This window comes from Coffea arabica, chromosome 2c, assembly GCF_036785885.1.
Source record: "Coffea arabica cultivar ET-39 chromosome 2c, Coffea Arabica ET-39 HiFi, whole genome shotgun sequence".
Taxonomy (NCBI): domain Eukaryota; kingdom Viridiplantae; phylum Streptophyta; class Magnoliopsida; order Gentianales; family Rubiaceae; genus Coffea; species Coffea arabica.
In genome coordinates this window covers 73,956,344-73,975,320 of record NC_092312.1, presented here as the reverse complement: position 1 = coordinate 73,975,320, position 18,977 = coordinate 73,956,344, and the positions used below count along the sequence as shown (strand labels likewise).

Genomic DNA, 18,977 nt, shown 5'->3' with positions numbered 1-18,977 from the left:
AGTACACAAGTCCGATTCAAGTGTTCTTAGAGGCATTTTAAAGCTAAGTCAGAGTACCACAACTTTCATGTTTTGGTAAAAAGCTAAATCAGTACGCATTCTAGTGAAAAAACGTAATAAACTGGACAAACTGAAGAAACGGACTGCTGAGGAAAAACTTAAAACAGTAAGGGTATTTTGGACTTTTCTTCCTTGCTATTTTCTAGCCTCAAATTTTCGGTCAAAGCAGCTGCCAAACAAGAAGATATTTTGCTCAAAAGTCAATAAGCTTGTATGGTAAGAAAGTGGTGGTCAAGTGGTGCGTTCAACCGGTAGTGCGCGGGACCCGCCGGTTCGCGCCGTTTTTCTTAAAAACACACGTATTAGGGTTTTTACTTCCCATTCACTAACCTTATATCATTGCTACTAATCACATATTATTTTTCACTTAAAAGTCACTTTTAATCACCAAATTGATCCTTGGTCAGTATCGAAAATTCATCCGACGAAAAATCGCGAAAACCCTAATTTTGCTCAAATCTTGAAACCGAAGTGTAAAACCCTATTTCCAGGTTCATCTACACTTATTGTTGAACAATTGGGTAGTAGGGCCTTAATAAATAATAATTTTCAAATAAAAGGAAATTTTTAAGAAAACGTGAGGAATTTACAATTTCAATAATTAACATTAGGATCTCTAGTAAAATATGAGAGATTTAAGAATCCGTTTAGTCACAAGTAAACTAGGGTTTTTTTTTTGATTAAAACATTAGGGTTTCTAGTCTTTTAAAACAAAATAAGGTTTTAAATCAAACCCGAAGAAATATATTTTAATATTTTCTTCACAAACAACCTCCTAATATTCGGGATGTTACACTGGATAAGTTAGAAAAAACTAACTGAGGTCAAAGGGAGAAGGGGACTGGGTTTCAGAGACTTAGAAGCCTTTAATGAAGCTTTGCTTGTTCCCCAACTTTGGAGGAAGATCGCTTTCCCCAACCTGCTTATGAGTAAAGTAATCAGGGCTAAATGTTTAAAAGATCCTAAAGCTCTGGAAACTCACCCTTCTCAATTACCATCCTGGACATGGAGAAGCATTCATAGTGCATGGAACTTGATCCAACAAGGGCTGTGGAAAAGAGTTGGAAATGGAAAACAGGTGAATATATGGAAGGATAGGCAGGTAATAGGCTCTGAATCAGGGAAAGGATCTATGATATGCCCTCCAAATTGTCAACTGCAAACAGTGGACCAACTGATACAAAAGGAAAGATGGAATAAAGAAATCCTATAGCAAGTCTTCAATCAAAAGGATAAAGAGCAAATAGCCTGCATGCCTCTCAATTTGTTCAAAAGACACGATAGATTCTTTTGGAGTTTCTCTAAGTCTGGAGTCTACATGGTGAAGACAGGCTATGCAATGGCTATGCAGGAGAGCAATAATGACAAAAGAAGATAGAACCTAGAAGAGGAAACAAGTTGAGAAATCAAAAAGCTTAGCGTCTGGAAGCAACTTTGCAATTTGAGCTTAAAACACAAGCTGAAACACGTCATTTGGAGGTGTTTACAAAATGGATTAGCGGTTAAAGAAGCAATCCATAATAGAATAGGCAAAGGGGATGACATATGCACAGTTTGTGGAGAGGGATGACATATGGTAAGCAAGAAACAAGTCAGTGTTTGAACAGGAAAAGGGAGAAGCAAGAGACATACTGCTAAAGGCACAACAAGAATGGATTGAATTCAAAAAGACAAGAAGACAGGAAACAACAAGGAAATAGGAAGAAGCAACTCCAAATTAGATAAAGCAAACAAGTTTAATCTCACAAGAGGGAATCATTACAATCAACACAGATATTGCTATAAACACAAGGATAATCTGAATAGAGAAGGGAATCATTGTAAGGCATTGGAAAGGAAATATTCTAAGAGCAACGGAAGTAGTGGGAAGGAAGAAGGGAGAAGCTTTGATGGAATAAACTTTAACCATTAGATTGGCACTCCAAATGGCAAGAGAAGTAGGCTGGAGGAAAATTGCAATCCTATCAGACTGCAAAACAACCATTGACTAAATTAGAAGCAACAATGTGCAGGATGGTCATCTAGCAACTATACTGGAGGAAATTGAGGAATTAACACAACGTTTTGAGCATTGCACAATTTCTTTTGTACCTAGAACAACTAATATAGCAAGTCATATGCTAGCACATTTTGCAACAAAACTAATTAATGACATAGAATGGGTAAATGATTTTCCAATATGATTAGTAGAAGCAGTTAAGAAAGATGAGAGGGTTGTTACCCTTTTTTATAATTTATTCTTGTATTATTAAGTGTTAATATATATAATGATATTACTGTTTGTTGAAAAAAAAAAAAAAGAATGAGCCATCTTCCCTTCACGAGTGAAATTCATTCTATTGAACAGGGTAGGAGGCAGCTACACTGTTGGGTTAGGGACATGGAATGATGATTCCCGATAACGCATTCAAATGACTGATCTAAGGATATGCATTCGATACAAATTCGATTATTCGACTATTTGAATTTAGTTTTTTTTATTATTTTACTTGTAAAACTCTAAATCGCTTTCAATTTTGAATTGGGAATAATCGAATTCATTCGATTACCAAATTGAATTCGAAAATGGTCATGAAACCGGTTATAACCGAATTAGATAATAATTTTCACATAATTAAATGGAACTCACTTGTGTTGTTGTATACTCTTAATCGGTTATAATTTACTAATAATGTATTGCATTACACTTACATTTATTCTTATTTTTTATATAGGTTAAATGCTTAATTTGCAAAAAAATTTGATTGCTTTTCAACGGTGAATGCTAATACACTAATATGTTGACATGCAATTCATAGACATTCGTTTAGATTGTTTAATCATACTGTTTAGTTGTCTACGTTTAAACAAGATCAGTGATTAGAGAATATAAATTCATAAATTGTATATGTAATGTAAAATGAAAGTATACTAATACTTGCAAATTAAACATTACACATTCAAATATTTAACAATCCAAACATGAATGATGAACCAATATCTAAATTCTAATTACTAATTATGTTTAATATTTAGTACTATACTTATACTTATGGTCTTCTAGTTATGTATAAAAGAGTAAGTATTATAGTTAAATATTGTTGTATATTTGTATTATTATAATAATAATATAACAAATACTAAAATAATATATTTTACATCATTATATATTTTTATTATTATAGGTACATGATAATATTATATACTATCTATTATTAATAGCTTTTATCTATATAATTTATTAATAGTATATAGCATTTATCAATATAATATATAAATTTATAAATTATTTTAGTGTTCGAATGCTTTAATACGATACCCTATTTCATTTTACCGAATTTGAATTCGAAATCAATTATTATGAAATCGATAATTTCATTACCTATTTTATACCATATTAAAATTCGATGAATTTGATAAATATCACTTTTATATCAAATTATCAAATATTCGTTTTCAAATTATCAAATTAAATTTGAAATCGGGTATGAATTCGGTTGTTACCAAATTTGCTCGCCTGATCGGACTTCGTCCTTTTTTTTTGGCCCTTTTCTTTCCCCACGCGATGGTAGCTTTCTAACCGAGATTCTATGCTTCTGAGTATTGAATACTGCCCTATTTACTTCGCTCGTCAAATTTTATTTTCAACGTGCTTTAAATAGTGTGTTATTAGTAATACTGGGATGAGTGTTTTCAAGGGCTTAATCGAAACCTTAGGCTCGATATTCAGTTCCGATTATTCTTCGTCATCATCCTCGTCGTCATATCTATCCAGCGATCGACGCCCTTCAGGGATGGACGGAGTCTCCGGCGGCGTTGCTACTGGGAACGAGCGGGCAGCGTATAAGCTCAAAGGCTACTTTGACTTGGCTAAAGAGGAGATTGCCAAGGCCGTTCGGGCTGAAGAGTGGGGATTGGTTGAAGATGCGATCTCCAATTATCAAACCGCTCAGAGAATTCTCGCTGAAGCAATTTCTATTTCTGTTCCTTCTTATGTCACTTCTAGGTATCCTAATTTTGCCCCAATTTTAATGGGTTAGCTTTGTAATCCGTAATCTGTATTGAATTGTTTCGGTATCATGTCTAGGTTTTTCAAAATTTCAACGCTGTTAACCTTGTTATTAGATATGCTTGTACTTTTGTTCAACCTACAGCTTTTATGTGTGTAATGGTCGGTGTAGTGTGTTAGACAATTCGTGATATGTCTCTGTGCAGCTGAGCGTGGTGTGTGCTTTAGTTATTAGACTGGTTTTTGACTAGTTTCAGTGCTCCTATAATTAAATATGTGCCTGTTCATAGCAACTTACAGCACTTTGAATTAGAGAAATTAAAATAAGATATCATGAATACGGCCTTTAGGTATTCTAATAGGGTGCTAGAGTTTGCAGCTTTAGAAATTTGGTTTTGAGGATTCAGAGAGTAGTTAGTTTGCTTTTGTTGATCATCAAAATGGCTATCTATGATTCGTGGTTTCTAGTTGATGTCTAGGAGAGGAGGAATAGGGCCTGCTGCTTCTTCTTTTTTTGTTTTTTATTTTTTTGTGTTGGGGGGGTCACTCTGGCACTTAACATCAGGACGCATAACTAGTTGAACTTGTGGTCAATTTTAAATCAGGATATTACCATTGGCAGTTGATAGAGTTGGATTATTGAATTGGGTCATGTATTAGGTAGAGTCTACCTAGGGTAATGTTTGAGATTAAACTGGGACATCTGGTGCTCAGGTGGACTGTTGATCTACCTTGGTTATCACTAATGTCACTTGGAGCTTAATTGATTCTATTATTTATTTTGTACCTTTTTTGTGCTCTTTTTTCAAGATTAAGTTTGAGCTTAATATTTGGTTTGCTTACTTTTCAAAAGAAGGCAAAAGCAGACAATTGCTAAGTATTTGGGGAGCTGGTTTTCCTATTTACTGCTTTTCCTTGTCTGCTATGTGTCAAATAAATGGAGTAATGTAATGAGTTGCTTCTTTGTTGTCACTTCAATTATTTACCAACAGCGAACAAGAGAAGGTGAAATCCTATCGTCAGAAGATATCACAATGGCAGGGGCAAGTTTCTGAGAGACTACAAACTTTAAGCCGAAGAGCAGGTGGTTAAAATCGTTAATTTGAACATATTTATGCATTTCATCAATCTTAAGACACTTCTTGTGTGTACTTTTATTGATGTCTATCCTTTTTCTTCCTGATTTAGGTGGCGTATCGACAGTGAAGGTATGAATTGCTTCTTATCATGTGTAAGTTTAGGGTGTGATAGATTTCTTTTATTGTTTTACTTGTAATGTTTATGCACATAGAAAGATCCATGTAGCCCTTGTTATGATTATGAAATTGCGTTTTTTTTTTTGTGTCTCACAGCTTGCAATTTTGGCTTTTCACTCAATTTTTCTTAGTCGTAAGATGATAGAAAGCTGAAAAGAAGATTTAGTGAACCAGGGATATGTTTTTATAAATGTGTTATTTCATATTAACTAACAAAAACTTACAGTCTGCTTTATTTTCTGTTTGGTGCATTGCCTCCTTGTAGCAAATCTCTGCAGTATGACTTGGTTGTTATAATTTTAAAGGATATTGCTCTGCAGATATCTTAATAACTACACTTATTATGAGTACCGCAAGCTTGTTGAGATTCACTTTAAAGAAACCATCCCTTGACGGACAAGAAGCAGTGGAACTTTGTTCTTCGCTGTAGAAGTGTGGCATGGTACTTGTGAACATGCTTTTATGCACGTACTAAGCTGTTAGAAGGTTACATGATCCGACCATTTATTTCTGACCTCCCCATAAGATGTCAATTTATGCATGATGTCACTGCTGAGTTGGATGAAAATATTTGATTAATTAATGGCCTGGGCTACTTAGTCTTAAGTTGTTAACTGTTGTCTCTGTGGATCCCTGGAAAAATCATGTCAGAATTCTGTAGTAAGTGAGAATGTCCATTTCTAGCATTGTTCCACCTTGAGTAATAGTGACAAATGTAATTTTTTTTTTATTTTTGCTGGTCAGTTTTCGTAATACATCTTTAAATCTTCTGTCTAGAGTAGTGCACCTCAGTTGCAAAGTGGTGTAGATGCTCAAGCGACTTCTTATTCCAGAAAACCTACATCACAGAAGCTTTCTAGTAAGAATAGCAATGGATCTGTCATGAGGAATCAGAAGAATGGTGCCTCGAGTGCAAAACCTTCCCAGGAAGCTGATAGCAGTTATGATGCAAAATTGGTTGAAATGATCAACTCTGTGATTGTAGACAGAAGCCCTTCTGTGAAGTGGGAAGACATTGGTAGAAGCTTTGAAACATATTGTCTTTTGTAGATATGTTCTTTCAGCTTGTGTGTTTACTGAAACTTTGCTTGCAGCCGGCCTTGAAAAGGCCAAACAAGCCCTGTTAGAAATGGTTATTCTTCCAACTAAAAGAAAGGACCTCTTCACTGGCCTACGAAAGCCAGCTAGAGGTATGACAAAAATGTAGTTTATGTTGGTTTATATCCCTTGTAGCGCCAATTTTTTTTTTATTTGAATGTAATTTTACTTTTGTTTTGCAGGTTTGCTTCTTTTTGGTCCACCTGGTACTGGAAAGACCATGCTTGCTAAAGCAGTTGCTTCAGAGTCACAGGCAACTTTTTTTAATGTTTCTGCATCTACACTGACCTCAAAGTGGGTGTGTGTCTTTTCCTAGTGATTTGCTCTGTGGACAGGGTTTTTCTGTCTTTTTAAAAAAAAAAAAAAAAAAAAAAAAAAAAAAAAAAAGAGAGAGAAACCAGAAGTCATCTATGTCAATTGCAGGTTGGAGAGGGCGAAAAACTTGTCCGCACGCTTTTTGCTGTTGCTATTTCTAAGCAGCCATCTGTAATTTTTATGGATGAGGTATTTTACTAAATCAAAATGTTGCAGCTGTAAATGTGTTTTGTTCTCTTATGTTACACATGCTATTGCTTGCATTGCACTGTGGCAACCTTTGTCTCCAGAAGAACTTGCTGGGGAAAGAAGGAAACTGAAAGAAAATTAACTGAAAAATAGAGTGAAAACAAGTAAAAATAGAACTGTAGTTACACTACAGAGGGAAAATGCTAGTCACAGTAAAGTTGCTCATTCACCGAACTGCACCTTTTTATTTTTAACTCTTCATTATTTCTGTTTCGATTTAAATTGTGTGGCGATTGTTATGAGTTCATTGTAAGAAGTTTTACTTTGCATGTTATTCAGATATAAAGGGTGAAAAGGATGAGCAAGGACTAGTGAACTATGAAATTTCCTAGGCTAGTGCATATTACCACATACAGTCCTTTGCTTGTCATCAGCATTTAACAAATGATATTTAGTTCTTACCCACCGCTTTTTTCATCATGCTTTCCTGTGATTGTCCCCTCTCTCTCTGACATACACGCACACAATAATGCAAAAAAAAAAAGGGCACACTGAGACTTGTCCAAAAGTATTGACCAAGCGTTGTTTTTAAAATTTCTATTTTCACAGCAGGAAACTTACTAGCGTATTACATGGTTATCAGATCGATAGTATTATGTCTGTGAGGATGTCAAATGAAAATGAAGCAAGCAGAAGATTGAAATCTGAGTTTCTAATACAATTTGATGGAGTTACATCAAATTCTGATGATCTTGTTATTGTAATTGGTAAGTTTTGTGTTGATTGTAAAGTTTGATATATTGATCTGTTGAATTCCTTGGGCAAATGGCCATCTATTTGTATAAAAATAAACACATTGATACTTGTGTTTATGTTTTGGCAGGAGCTACCAACAAACCACAAGAGCTGGATGATGCAGTCCTAAGGAGACTGGTTAGTAGCTGCTGCATCAATTTTCTACTGCTAAGCATTAGGGAAAATAAGACTGCAAATTGCAAAAAATAATTGAAAAACGAATGAGAGAACATATTATGTGTGCATCTCCAAGTATAGTAATTCTTATTCCTGACTTTAAAAAAATTGGTAATTGTGGCATGCTTTTAAATGGAAACCAGAACCTGCATTTTTGTTTCCCAATTGGGATATTTTGAAATTTATTATGGAAGACCTTTCTTGGATCACTTCTTCAGAAGATTATTTTGAAAAATGGAAAGAAACAAAACTGACTTGCTATCTTTTACACGAGACATGTTAACTGATTTTTATCCTTTGCTGTGTTGCAACAATGAAATCCCTAATCAGGTGAAGAGAATATACATCCCACTGCCAGATGCAAATGTCAGAAAGCAACTTCTGAAGCACAAACTCAAGGGCCAAGCATTTTCTTTGCCTGGTGAGTAAATTTCTCGAATGAATGCGGCATCTTTTTTTTAAGGTTTCAGGAGTATACTTTCAGAAGTATAAATTAAGCTTAGTGGCACTGAAGCCTTTTGTTATTATAATCTGTAAAAGTAAATAAATAAGCAATAGCTAAATCCATTTTCTCCCAAACAGTTTCATTAAAGGCATTGTATATTTACAACTCAAATGACATATTACCATTCTCGTCAACATGATTGGATTTTTTGGATGAGAAAAAAGTCCATGCAGTAGAAAAGTGAAGAAATTAAATTGTTAGTTATATGGCATGTTCTCTCTTATTAATCTCATCTTTCTTTTTGTCTCGTTGCATCAGATGGAGAGCTGGAGAGGCTCGTGAAAGAGACAGAAGGTAACATTACTGCTTTGTTGTCTTAACTTTTACCTGGGACTTGAGGGTGGGGTTCCAGCTTAGTTTTTGAAACAGACGCAAATTGATGAAAATCTGACCTGAATCTGGGGTTGGGAATTGAGAACCTGAAATTTCAGATGAGCAAATAAATTAGTCTGCTCAAGCCAGATTATGCTGAGGACATAAAAGATTAATCATTGTTGGTAAGTAGTATTTTATATAAAGCTCACTTGCACAGGATACTCTGGAAGCGATCTACAAGCCTTGTGCGAGGAAGCTGCAATGATGCCCATTAGAGAGCTTGGTGCAAACATCCTAAATGTCCAGGCAAATCAAGTGAGTGAGTTTAAAATGTATTATTTTCAGATCTTCAGTTTCGTGCCTCTCTGTTTCATGTTCCAGTCCCCTGAGGTGGTATTTAATTTCATGACTTGTCCAACGTCCTTTTAGTTTTGTGCATCTTTTTCTGCTAATGCAATTTCTGTGTCAAGGAGATGTGACCATTTAATCCTTTTTCAAGTTTCATTCTCTGTTGCTGTTCTTTTTGTATAGCATCTTAAAATTTTCTTTCTCCTTAATGCTTCTTCATCCTTCTCTGGAAATCCTGATAAGTGCCCTTTTTTATTTTGGGCTCCATCTGCATCATTTAGTCCGTTGCTAGATTTTTATGCTATGTATTATATACTGGGAGGAAAGGTTCCATTAAGGTGTGCGTTTCAATGTGCAGGTAAGGTGTTTGAGATATGGAGATTTTCAGAAGGCAATGACTGCAATCAGACCTAGCCTGCAAAGGAGCAAGTGGGAAGAACTTGAACAGTGGAACCGGGAGTTTGGCGCTAACTGATCTGTTGTACTGCTTACACAGCTGTTCTAAGTCAATTAGCTTGAGAAAGTTGCAACAAGATTTGAAGGAAAGTGCAGTGTAGCAAAGCTGCTTTGAGATGTAAAGGTCGCGTGGTCTCATTAGTCGGACGTGCAGTTATTTATAGCTTACCTAAAACCCAAATTCATTGTCATTTATGTGTATATGGAATTGTAATTTAAGCCTTAAAATTCTCAAAGTAAAGCATGCATGTACATATATACGTCCAGAATCTCTCAATACTGTCTTGTGCATGTGCTAAGCACAATGGATCTGAAAAACACGTACAATAGTTACTGCAGAAAACATGCATCTTTACCTATTCTGCGGCATATAATTCTAGTGCTTCGTATAGTTTTGAGCTCACAGTCCTCAGCAGTATAGTTCAAGATGCAAATTTATGGACTTGACTTGTATTTGACTGGCTTTATGGTTTCCATTCTCCAGTAACAGAAGATGCTTTTAATATTTTCGTGTTTTTGTAATTTTCAATAGAGAGCCTTTGCAAATCTTTGTTGACAAATTTGGAACGCTGTAGTGGTCCAACTGTATTCAAAGGGTTACCATGTATTGACTCTCTTGTACTTCACATGTATTTTAGTTCGTCACAATAGCTTATCCTGTTGTTTTTTCAATTCTATTTTTTGGACATGGTTGATAACATGAACACCAATTGAATTTTCTATAAATTTAATGGTCCAAAAAAATCCCAAAAATAAAAAAAAATTATTACCAAAATCAAGAATGAGAGACGGACGAAGTAAGCCCCCAGCTGAGGAAGTACTGAAGCAAGGAGCAGACAGGCAGGAAAGATCGCATTGGTCTAACTGCAAATATTTTGTGGCAAATATGGAAGAATAGAAATAGGAGGGAGTTTGGTGATCAGCACTCCCACCAGCCATTAAGAATCATCCGAAAAGCTCAAAGAGAATGGCTGGAACAAGAGGAAGCAATGACTAAAAGAAATAGATTGAGCACAACTGAAACAGCATTACCTCAGGAATGGCACCGGTAGGAACCGGACCCAGAAGGAACCATAATATTAAGGATTGCAACTCAAGGTCAGCAAAGATACCCCCCCCCCTCTGCCCCCTCCCTCTCTTCTCTCTTCATGGGGATAGGAGTTACAACAATGGAAAAATTGCTAGGCATTGAAAGAAAGGACTTCTGGATGCAAGAGCGTAGATGATGCGGTTGCTGCCAAACTGGCAATGTGCAAAGCAGCAGTGGAGGAAAATTAACATTCAAATCCAGAAACAAGGAACTTTTGGAACTAGCACAGTAGGTTGGCTACGAGTGGTGGGAGACATCAAAAGTTTGAAAGTGTTGTTTCAAATGTCGTCTTTCTGTTTAGTTAGAGAAGATAGAAATATAATTATGCTTTAGACATAAATTATAGTGTCACTGAACACCCTTATATAGTTTTGATCGAGCATTTGCTCACCAATGTAAACTGTTGTGCAATCAATACAAATCTCTTAATGTTTCAAAAAAAAAATAAACAAAAGAAGTATTGTACTACTAGTAATTAGCCATAAAATTAGTAATTATTCTTTAGACATAAATTCTATATGTCACTAAACAATCTTATATAATTTTGATCGAGCATTTGCTCACCAACGTAAACTGTTGTTCAATCAATACAAATCTCTTAATATTTTAAAAAAAAAAAAAAAAAAAAAAAGAAGTACTGGACTAGTAACGTGTTTACTAGGGGTGGGCACGGATCAGAGACCCACCACATTCACCATGTTGGCTGATAGAAGCCAATAGATTAGACGAAAGAGCTGTTGCCCCTTTCGTAAGTAATTCTTGTAGTATCAAGTGTTAATATTTATAAAAGCTAATATCGTTTGTCGAAAGAAAAAAAAAGTAAATAGCATTAGGTTACTACAGAAGGACAGTAATGTGCATCAATGAGATTCTCTTGAAGGTTTCTCTCAAGATTTTGACAGAGCAACAGCTATGCCGGAAAACCCCAGCCACATAGCATCTACGGAAATGACGTATATGTAAAATAACTTGAATCTTGAAAGTGTAATTCTATCGCAGAAGATAAAAAATATGAGTGATTTGAGGGGGGGGGGGGGGGGGGGGGGGGGGGGGGGACACGGGCTGTGTGTAGCACAGCTAGCTCCATCTAATTTAATTACACGAATAAGTAGCAACCTCCCAAAAAATTTTCATATAATACCACTTATAGCGCGCATCAGAACTTACAAGAGCACCAATTTTGTCCGGGGAGATAATTTAGTTTCCACGATTCTGGCACCATTCCGAGCGGCCTCCTTGGTGGCAATTTCACATGGATGCCCAGGCAGATTATACTTCACCTTCTTGGCCATTTGTTCAAGCCGAGGCAGCGGTAATTCCTTCCATCTCCCAACCCGACTCGGATCTCGAGTGTCCAGAGTTAAGCTCTCCAGGGAAGGACCTGCAGCCTCTATCAAGTGCATGACAAACTCTAACATCACTCTTCAACCCAATCCAACCCAAAAATTCCACCTCTTTCAGGCAGCTGTACTTCTGTCCTTCAACCCATTGCCGTGTTGTATCCCCAAATTTGAGCATATCGTCCCAAAACTCTCGATTCATTGACAGCTCCGTTGACTCCCAGCAGACAGTGTACTTGAGCACCAGTTTATGCAAACTCGGAGATGCGTGAATAAATGAACAGAGAAAAAGGATGCTCTGTCGTATAGTGCAAAAAATTGCAATTCCAGTTGTTGAAGATTGCTAAACTGCGAAAAGGTCTTGGGAAACAGGTAAAATTCCATAGCAACCAGTAATTTCAGATCCAAAGCCAATGTCTTAAGCTGTGAGATGGAGAAGGGAACCTGGCTGAATTTGGTAATCAGTAGATCTTCACAAAGATCACAGCTGACGTTAGGTGCCCATTTGAGAGAAACTGAAGAGAGTTGAGGAACGTCTTTGAAGAGCATGTTTATCCTGCATCCTTGATACTCAAAAGAAAAAAGGTTCAAGGCTGAAACAACCTCGATAGCTTCCAAACCAAGACAAGATCTTAATCCCAAGTGCTTCAATTTATTGTTAGGCGATCGAAGCCTCAAATTATACAAGGATGGTGCACGACTAACGGACAACTTCTCCAGGACTGGACAATCAGACAAAAGACACAGGAGCTGTTCTTCAACAACATTGACGGAATTCAGCACAAGGGAAGTCAGTGCCTTCCATTCCAAGTCCGTAGGGAAACAGTAGTATATCTCATCTAAACTCGTTTTACGACTGTGAAAGGGTGATAAGTCCAACTCAAGCCTATGAACTCTCTTGGCTGCTGCAAAGCAAGTCCATGAATCAAGAATTCCAGCGTAGGTATTGTCCAAGTCAAAAGACACCCTAAATTCTTCAACCGTTTGAGCTTGATGGGAAGCCAACACTTGGTTTACCCAATCTATATATTTGGGCGATTCAACACGATCTCTTTTTTTACCCATATAAATAAGCGCTATGGTGTCCAGAGCATCGAAGTCCAAACAACCGGAATAAAACTTGAACAGGTTCTTCCACCGACGCGAAACAGCCCTCGTTTTTGCTGCTTCCTTCAGGGACAGACGGGATACGATGTCTATCAGAATGTCAACCGGTATTTGAGTTATGCAACCCATCCAATCCGTCTTTTATTAGGCCTCGCCTCTTTTTTGACCTTGCTACAGAGACCCTCCCTCCCTCCCTCCAAATTTGATGCTTTTAACTTATTCAGCTAGATCTAGATATAAGAAATAAAGTCTCTCAAGTGATGCTATCAGATGTCAAAGGGCAAAAGCGATGAATTATTCCCGAAGAAGATCAATAGCAAGAATCATAAAAAATCCCTAGGAACGAAAGCTACAACAACACTAACATCACTCTTACTCTTCGCCGATGAAAGATCTGTATTAAATTTAACTCATATAATATATACTTAGTAAAGGAGGAGGTAAAGTCGGATACTACTTAGTAAAGGAGGAGGTAAAGTCGGATACTTCCCAGGATAGGGCGTGCACATGGTTGAAACAGAACAAATCGATATTTCCTATCGTGTCCCAGGCTGACTCTGATTTGGATTCGAAGAGGAGGCAAAGTCCGATACTTACCAGGATAGGGCGTGCACATGGTTGAAACAGAACAAATCGAGATTTCCTGTCGTGTCCCTGGCTGACTCTGATTTGGATTCGAGGGCTCTTCCCATCCTCAACGTTTTAAAAGGATTTTTGTTTTGGGATTATTGTTACATTACTCTTTTAACATTCAGTATCACTGTCAATTTCCCCTTCAATATTATCTTTCAGTCGCTTTATTTCCAAAATTAGCAGTCAAATTTAATGTAATTTGTTAATTAAAGTAAAAAGATATATTTAGCCCCTCTAACATATTATCGCTTTATCCCCATAAACTATAACATTATTATCAATTTACTCCCTAAAATTATTTTTTATATAATTTATCCCATTATTAAATCAATTTATACCCACCACATAATTGGCTGACCCACCACATTCACCATTTGGCTGATCCGACCCGCACGGTGCGGGTCAATCATTTTCTGACACTTACCTGTCCCACATATTAACGAGTACCCGTTATAGGGTACCCACTAAGATAGGGTCGGATGAGCAGGTACCCACCCCGCTCCATTTATCATTTAATTTTTTTTTAAAAAAAATTTATACTAATTTATTTTTATATTTTACATATTCATCTAAGATTTAATAAAGATTTTTCTCAAAAAAAGTTTTCCACCAAGAAAATATAAGATAAAAGAAAAAAATTAAAAGAATTCAAAATCAATAAAAGTTTGAAATAAGTAGCATATTTTTTAAAATATATGTTCCACATTAATTAAATTCTTTTCTATAAAACATAAGATTATGACCTCTACAAATAAATCTTGTAAATAAACTATAGTCTCTCATATTTGTAATCCAATTTGTTCAATGAAATTACTTATTTAGTTCTAAATTATTATTTTATAGTATATGTATAAAAATTAAAAAAATATATATGTGTGGGGCGGGTCGGGTACCCGCAAGTTTTTAATTATATGACCCTAATCTGCCCCGCATCTTAGCGGGTACCCGACCATTTTTTGATCCGATCAAATAATACAATTCAGGTATCCTAATTTTCAGATTGAATCGGATCGGATACGGCAGATTTTCGGGCTAATGGATAATTTTGCCCACCCCTAGTGTTTACTTCATTGAGTTTTGAAGGGGAACCAATGAACTATTGTGATATTACTTTGAATTGAAGGGTCCAGATCTCTCTTAAAACGTATCATCCGACCCGACGGGTTTATTCTGTCCCTGTGCATTTGAAAACAAGACCGTTAATTCTACACTGGGAAGTGACTCCCAACTAGATTTTTGAAAGCTCAAATTTTCTTCAGGCCGGCAGGCCGGCTAGCGGGCGGTGAATTCATCACAACTTCCATCGGATCATCCTTAACCGCTCCGGCAAATGACGTCATCATCATCTCAAACTCAAATCCAATCTCAGAAGCCCCCTAGAAAACCCCAACCACCACCCATTTCCACCACCACACCCACCACCTCAAAACTGAATTGGTCCCTCAACGATTTCGAAATCGGAAAACCCATCGGCCGTGGCAAATTCGGCCGCGTCTACCTAGCCCGCGAAGTCCAGGTAGAGAAAATTGAAGCCATTTCTGCAGAATTAAGTCAAGTGAATTTTATAGATATAAAATTGTTTAATTTATTTATTTTTGAATTGTTGGTGTGGGGGTAGAGCAAGTATATAGTGGCGTTGAAGGTGATATTCAAGGAGCAAATAGGGAAACATGGGCTGCACAGGCAATTGAGGAGAGAGATGGAGATTCAGTCTAGTCTTCACCACCCCAATATTCTTAGGCTTCACGGCTGGTTCCACGACGACCTCCGCGTTGTCTTGATTTTGGAGTACGCCCACGGCGGCGAGCTTTACCGCCAGCTCCGCAAGTCCGGCCACTTCTCCGAACCACAAGCCGCCTATGTATGTTCTAACCTTTCTGGATTTTACATAACCCCTTATTTCTTTTTTATTTTTTTTGGCGGGTTACAAGAGTTGGGGTGGGATCACTGGGCTATATTTGATTTCGACTGCTTTACTTAATGCTAGCACATTTCTTTGCTCCTCTAATTTTTGTTGGTATATTTGCATCATTTCATTGGTGTAAGGTGTAAAATGTGTGGTTTAATCAGGATGTAAAAACCGAATAGGAAATTCAGTATCTGGGATGTGGACACGTTACCAAAGGTTACTATATCTGGAATCAACAGGATAGGAGGTAGATTTACAAACGGAAGTATGGCGGGGAAACAAGTGGAAATTTAGAAGATACTATAGCCTACAGTTATAGCTGAGTTGAGGTAGTAGTAGATTAGGCTTTGATGAGGCTATATTCACTCTGCATTAGTTCACAGAAATCTTCTAGCTCTGCTTTATGCCAGTTCTGTTTAACAGTATACGTTGTCGTTTGTGTTGTTCATTTTTGCGTTTCCTTATTTTGCTTGATATTCTGTTTTGTATTTTGTTTAGCTGGATTCTCATTGTGGCCTTGTTTTAGGCCCCCGGGTTGGTATTCTGAGCGCTTTTGAAATAAATTCTACTTTCCCAAAATCTTTATTGACTATATTCCTGTAGTGGGCTCTCACTCTTGATGTTTGATCATTTTCTTTTTGTTCAATGTGAATTAGTACATTGCAAGTCTCACGCGAGCATTGGCATATTGCCATGAGAAGCATGTGATTCACAGGGACATCAAACCAGAAAACTTGCTACTTGATCATGAGGTAATGCCCCTGAAATCGAAAATCTCAGCCTTATCAGCTTATGCATCATTTGTCTTTACTTTGAACCCTTGGAAAAATTTGACATTTGGGCAATTGTGAACTGACATAGATTTGAAACTTTGAACACTTTCATTGGAAACTCGTCTATCCATTTACACCTGTTGTAAATATAGTGAGCTTGATTCACACTTTGGCATTTTACTGGGGTCAGCAATAAAAATTAATTTCGAACCCTACAGATTGGGATAAGGGATATTCCAGCTATCCACTGCACGAAATCATCATCCCAGAGTGGAAAAATTACTGGGAGATATTATCATGGAAAGTAGTGGCATATGCTGTGCATTTAAGTATTTTAGTATTAGGAGAGAAGCAGCTTTGAGATTTTCTTTAGATGTGGATGAAGATTTTGAACTGTCAAATGTTTCAATACAACCGTATGATGAATTATTGATTTGAAAAGCGTATACATTTGCAGGGCCACTTGAAGATTGCAGATTTTGGATGGTCCGTACAATTAAAGTCAGAAAGCAAAAGAATGACCATGTGTGGAACTTTGGACTATTTAGCACCAGAAATGGTGGACAACCAAGCTCATGACTATGCTGTTGACAACTGGACATTGGGTGTCCTGTGCTATGAGCTTTTGTATGGCGTTCCTCCATTTGAGGCAGAGAGCCAGAGGGATACATTCAGAAGGTGAAGGAGAACACAGTTAGTCACGTATTCCTATAATCAAATTTGTCATCTACAGATAATGAAATTGAATTAACCTCTACAGGATAATGAAGGTCGACCTCAGCTTCCCTTCCACTCCTACTGTGTCTGCAGAAGCCAAAAATCTCATCAGTCGGGTAAGTTTGCTGTATAATCTCTTTCTGTACCTCATAAAGATGATCAGATTTGAGGGAGTGAAACATCATTTTCTGTTATAATTCTGTTACCTTGCATTTGTTCAGCTTCTGGTAAAGGACTCAACAAAAAGGCTGTCCCTTAAGGAGATTTTGGAGCACCCATGGGTAGTTAAGAATGCTGAAAACACAGTTGCCTGCACAAATTAGCTTAGTCCCATTCTACTCCAATCTCTGAGTTGGAGATTACTTCTAGTTAAAGTAGTGAAGTTGTCTTTAGAACGCATATTCTGCTGGTCTCTCTCCTATAAGTTGACTGGTGCTGACTTGCATTTGTAATCTCAGAAGAAGAAAAACTTTATTTCGTTTTCTCTTCATTCGAGCACTATACATAGCATTAAGTTGTAAATTACTACAAGTTTAGTGCTTGACTTCTTGCTAACATGCAAATGAATCTCACCGTCAAAGCACCGATTAATTAGTTTTATGAGTTTCATGGTGTAACATTTGGATCTTGGTCAATAGAGAGCTTGTTCAGCCAAAGAAAATTATGAAACAATAGCTATCTGAAACAGTTTGTGTATATTCCACAGCTCCTTCGCACCTTGCAGAATCTGTCAAATAAAAGTGAAGTGGCTTTTTGAGAAGGATTAGTTAAAATAAAAATAATGTGTATGACTCAAATCTGCAATTAAGCATCTGACATCAGCTGTGATCTTTGTGAAGATCTACTGATTAACACATTCAGCCAGGGTCCCTTCTCTTTCTCAGAGCTTAAGATATTGGCTTTGGATATGAAATTGCTCTGGAATATTACCTGTTTCCCAAGACCTTTCAACAGGTTCATTAATAGAGTCAAGTGACTGGTCAGTGTGATAATATGAAAAGCCAAAGTGCAAATCTATCTGAATTACTCTCTCTCTCTCTCTCTCTCTACATTAAAGGTTAGTTTCTAATACCAAAACTATTCGTTCAAAACTCATGATCTGATGTAACCGTGGGCTTGTTGTACAGGTAACGCTTTGATCTGATGTAAGTGAAACTCATGATCAGCAACCAATCAGGCTATGATTTTAGAATTTAAGGCATAACAAAAAAAAAAAATTCCCAACGCTGAAGTTAATTGTAGTGTCGAGAATGGAGATTGATCGAAAGGGTTGAAATTGGCGAGAATTAGAAACTGGATAATTGGACGTGCAGATGTTGCATTTGATGTCTTGAACAAGAAATCTGCAATCCAAGAATATGGCATCATTTTGTTTGGATCGTAAGTTATTTGAGATATTTCTGCTGTAGCACTTTTTGTGATGAGATAAAAAAATAATTAAAAAGATAAAAAGATGTATTAAAAATTGTAATGATGATATAAGTAAATATATTTGAAAAAATAATCAGCTGTCCAAACAAACCTTCACACCCCGGCGAAATTTAATGGACGAGTTCATATTGCCTTATATTTTCTTTTTTCTCGTTTTTATTACTAGAGGTCAATTGAAGCCCTATCGGTTTTTGGATTTTTTTTTTTAAAAAAAAAATTGTTCAAAACGTCCTTCATATTTTACAAAATAATTTTTTTTGTCCTTTACTTTTAAAAATATATTTTTACGTCCCTTATAAACTCACATTAGTCAAATTTAGTGCCTATCTAGATTTTCGACTAGTTTTTTATTAAAATCTGCCATGTGTCTTGCACATGATCATGTTTAAGAATAAAATTGTCAAATCAAAATTTATATAATACAATCCATAGTCTTTTATATTTCACAAAATGAATTGTTTCATTCCTCACATTT

At 36.5% G+C, this 18,977-nt stretch overlaps 3 protein-coding genes across 3 annotated transcripts; 2 read left to right on the top strand and 1 right to left on the bottom strand.

The window, feature by feature from the left end:
* The first annotated feature begins 3,527 nt into the window (after positions 1–3,527).
* On the top strand, positions 3,528–10,007 carry LOC140003779 (uncharacterized). Its single transcript, XM_072076445.1, has 13 exons — positions 3,528–4,045; positions 5,041–5,132; positions 5,237–5,256; positions 6,082–6,322; positions 6,399–6,494; positions 6,585–6,700; positions 6,826–6,906; positions 7,550–7,673; positions 7,790–7,839; positions 8,209–8,299; positions 8,642–8,677; positions 8,916–9,013; positions 9,405–10,007. Exons 1-13 carry the CDS (start codon positions 3,723–3,725, stop codon positions 9,519–9,521), a joined length of 1,485 nt encoding a protein of 494 aa, XP_071932546.1. The 5' UTR covers positions 3,528–3,722; the 3' UTR covers positions 9,522–10,007.
* A 1,712-nt stretch (positions 10,008–11,719) lies between these two features.
* LOC140004326 (F-box/LRR-repeat protein At3g58900-like) lies at positions 11,720–13,743 on the bottom strand. The gene is made up of 2 exons (XM_072076444.1): positions 13,637–13,743; positions 11,720–13,269 (listed from the first exon to the last, which is right to left on the bottom strand). Exon 2 carries the CDS (start codon positions 13,166–13,168, stop codon positions 12,131–12,133), a length of 1,038 nt encoding a protein of 345 aa, XP_071932545.1. The 5' UTR covers positions 13,169–13,269; positions 13,637–13,743; the 3' UTR covers positions 11,720–12,130.
* A 1,061-nt stretch (positions 13,744–14,804) lies between these two features.
* On the top strand, positions 14,805–17,671 carry LOC113727949 (serine/threonine-protein kinase Aurora-3). The gene is made up of 6 exons (XM_027252373.2): positions 14,805–15,188; positions 15,291–15,533; positions 16,238–16,333; positions 16,812–17,032; positions 17,115–17,187; positions 17,293–17,671. The coding sequence occupies exons 1-6, from the start codon at positions 15,003–15,005 to the stop codon at positions 17,392–17,394; spliced, it is 921 nt and encodes a 306-aa protein (XP_027108174.2). The 5' UTR covers positions 14,805–15,002; the 3' UTR covers positions 17,395–17,671.
* The last annotated feature ends 1,306 nt before the right edge of the window (positions 17,672–18,977 follow it).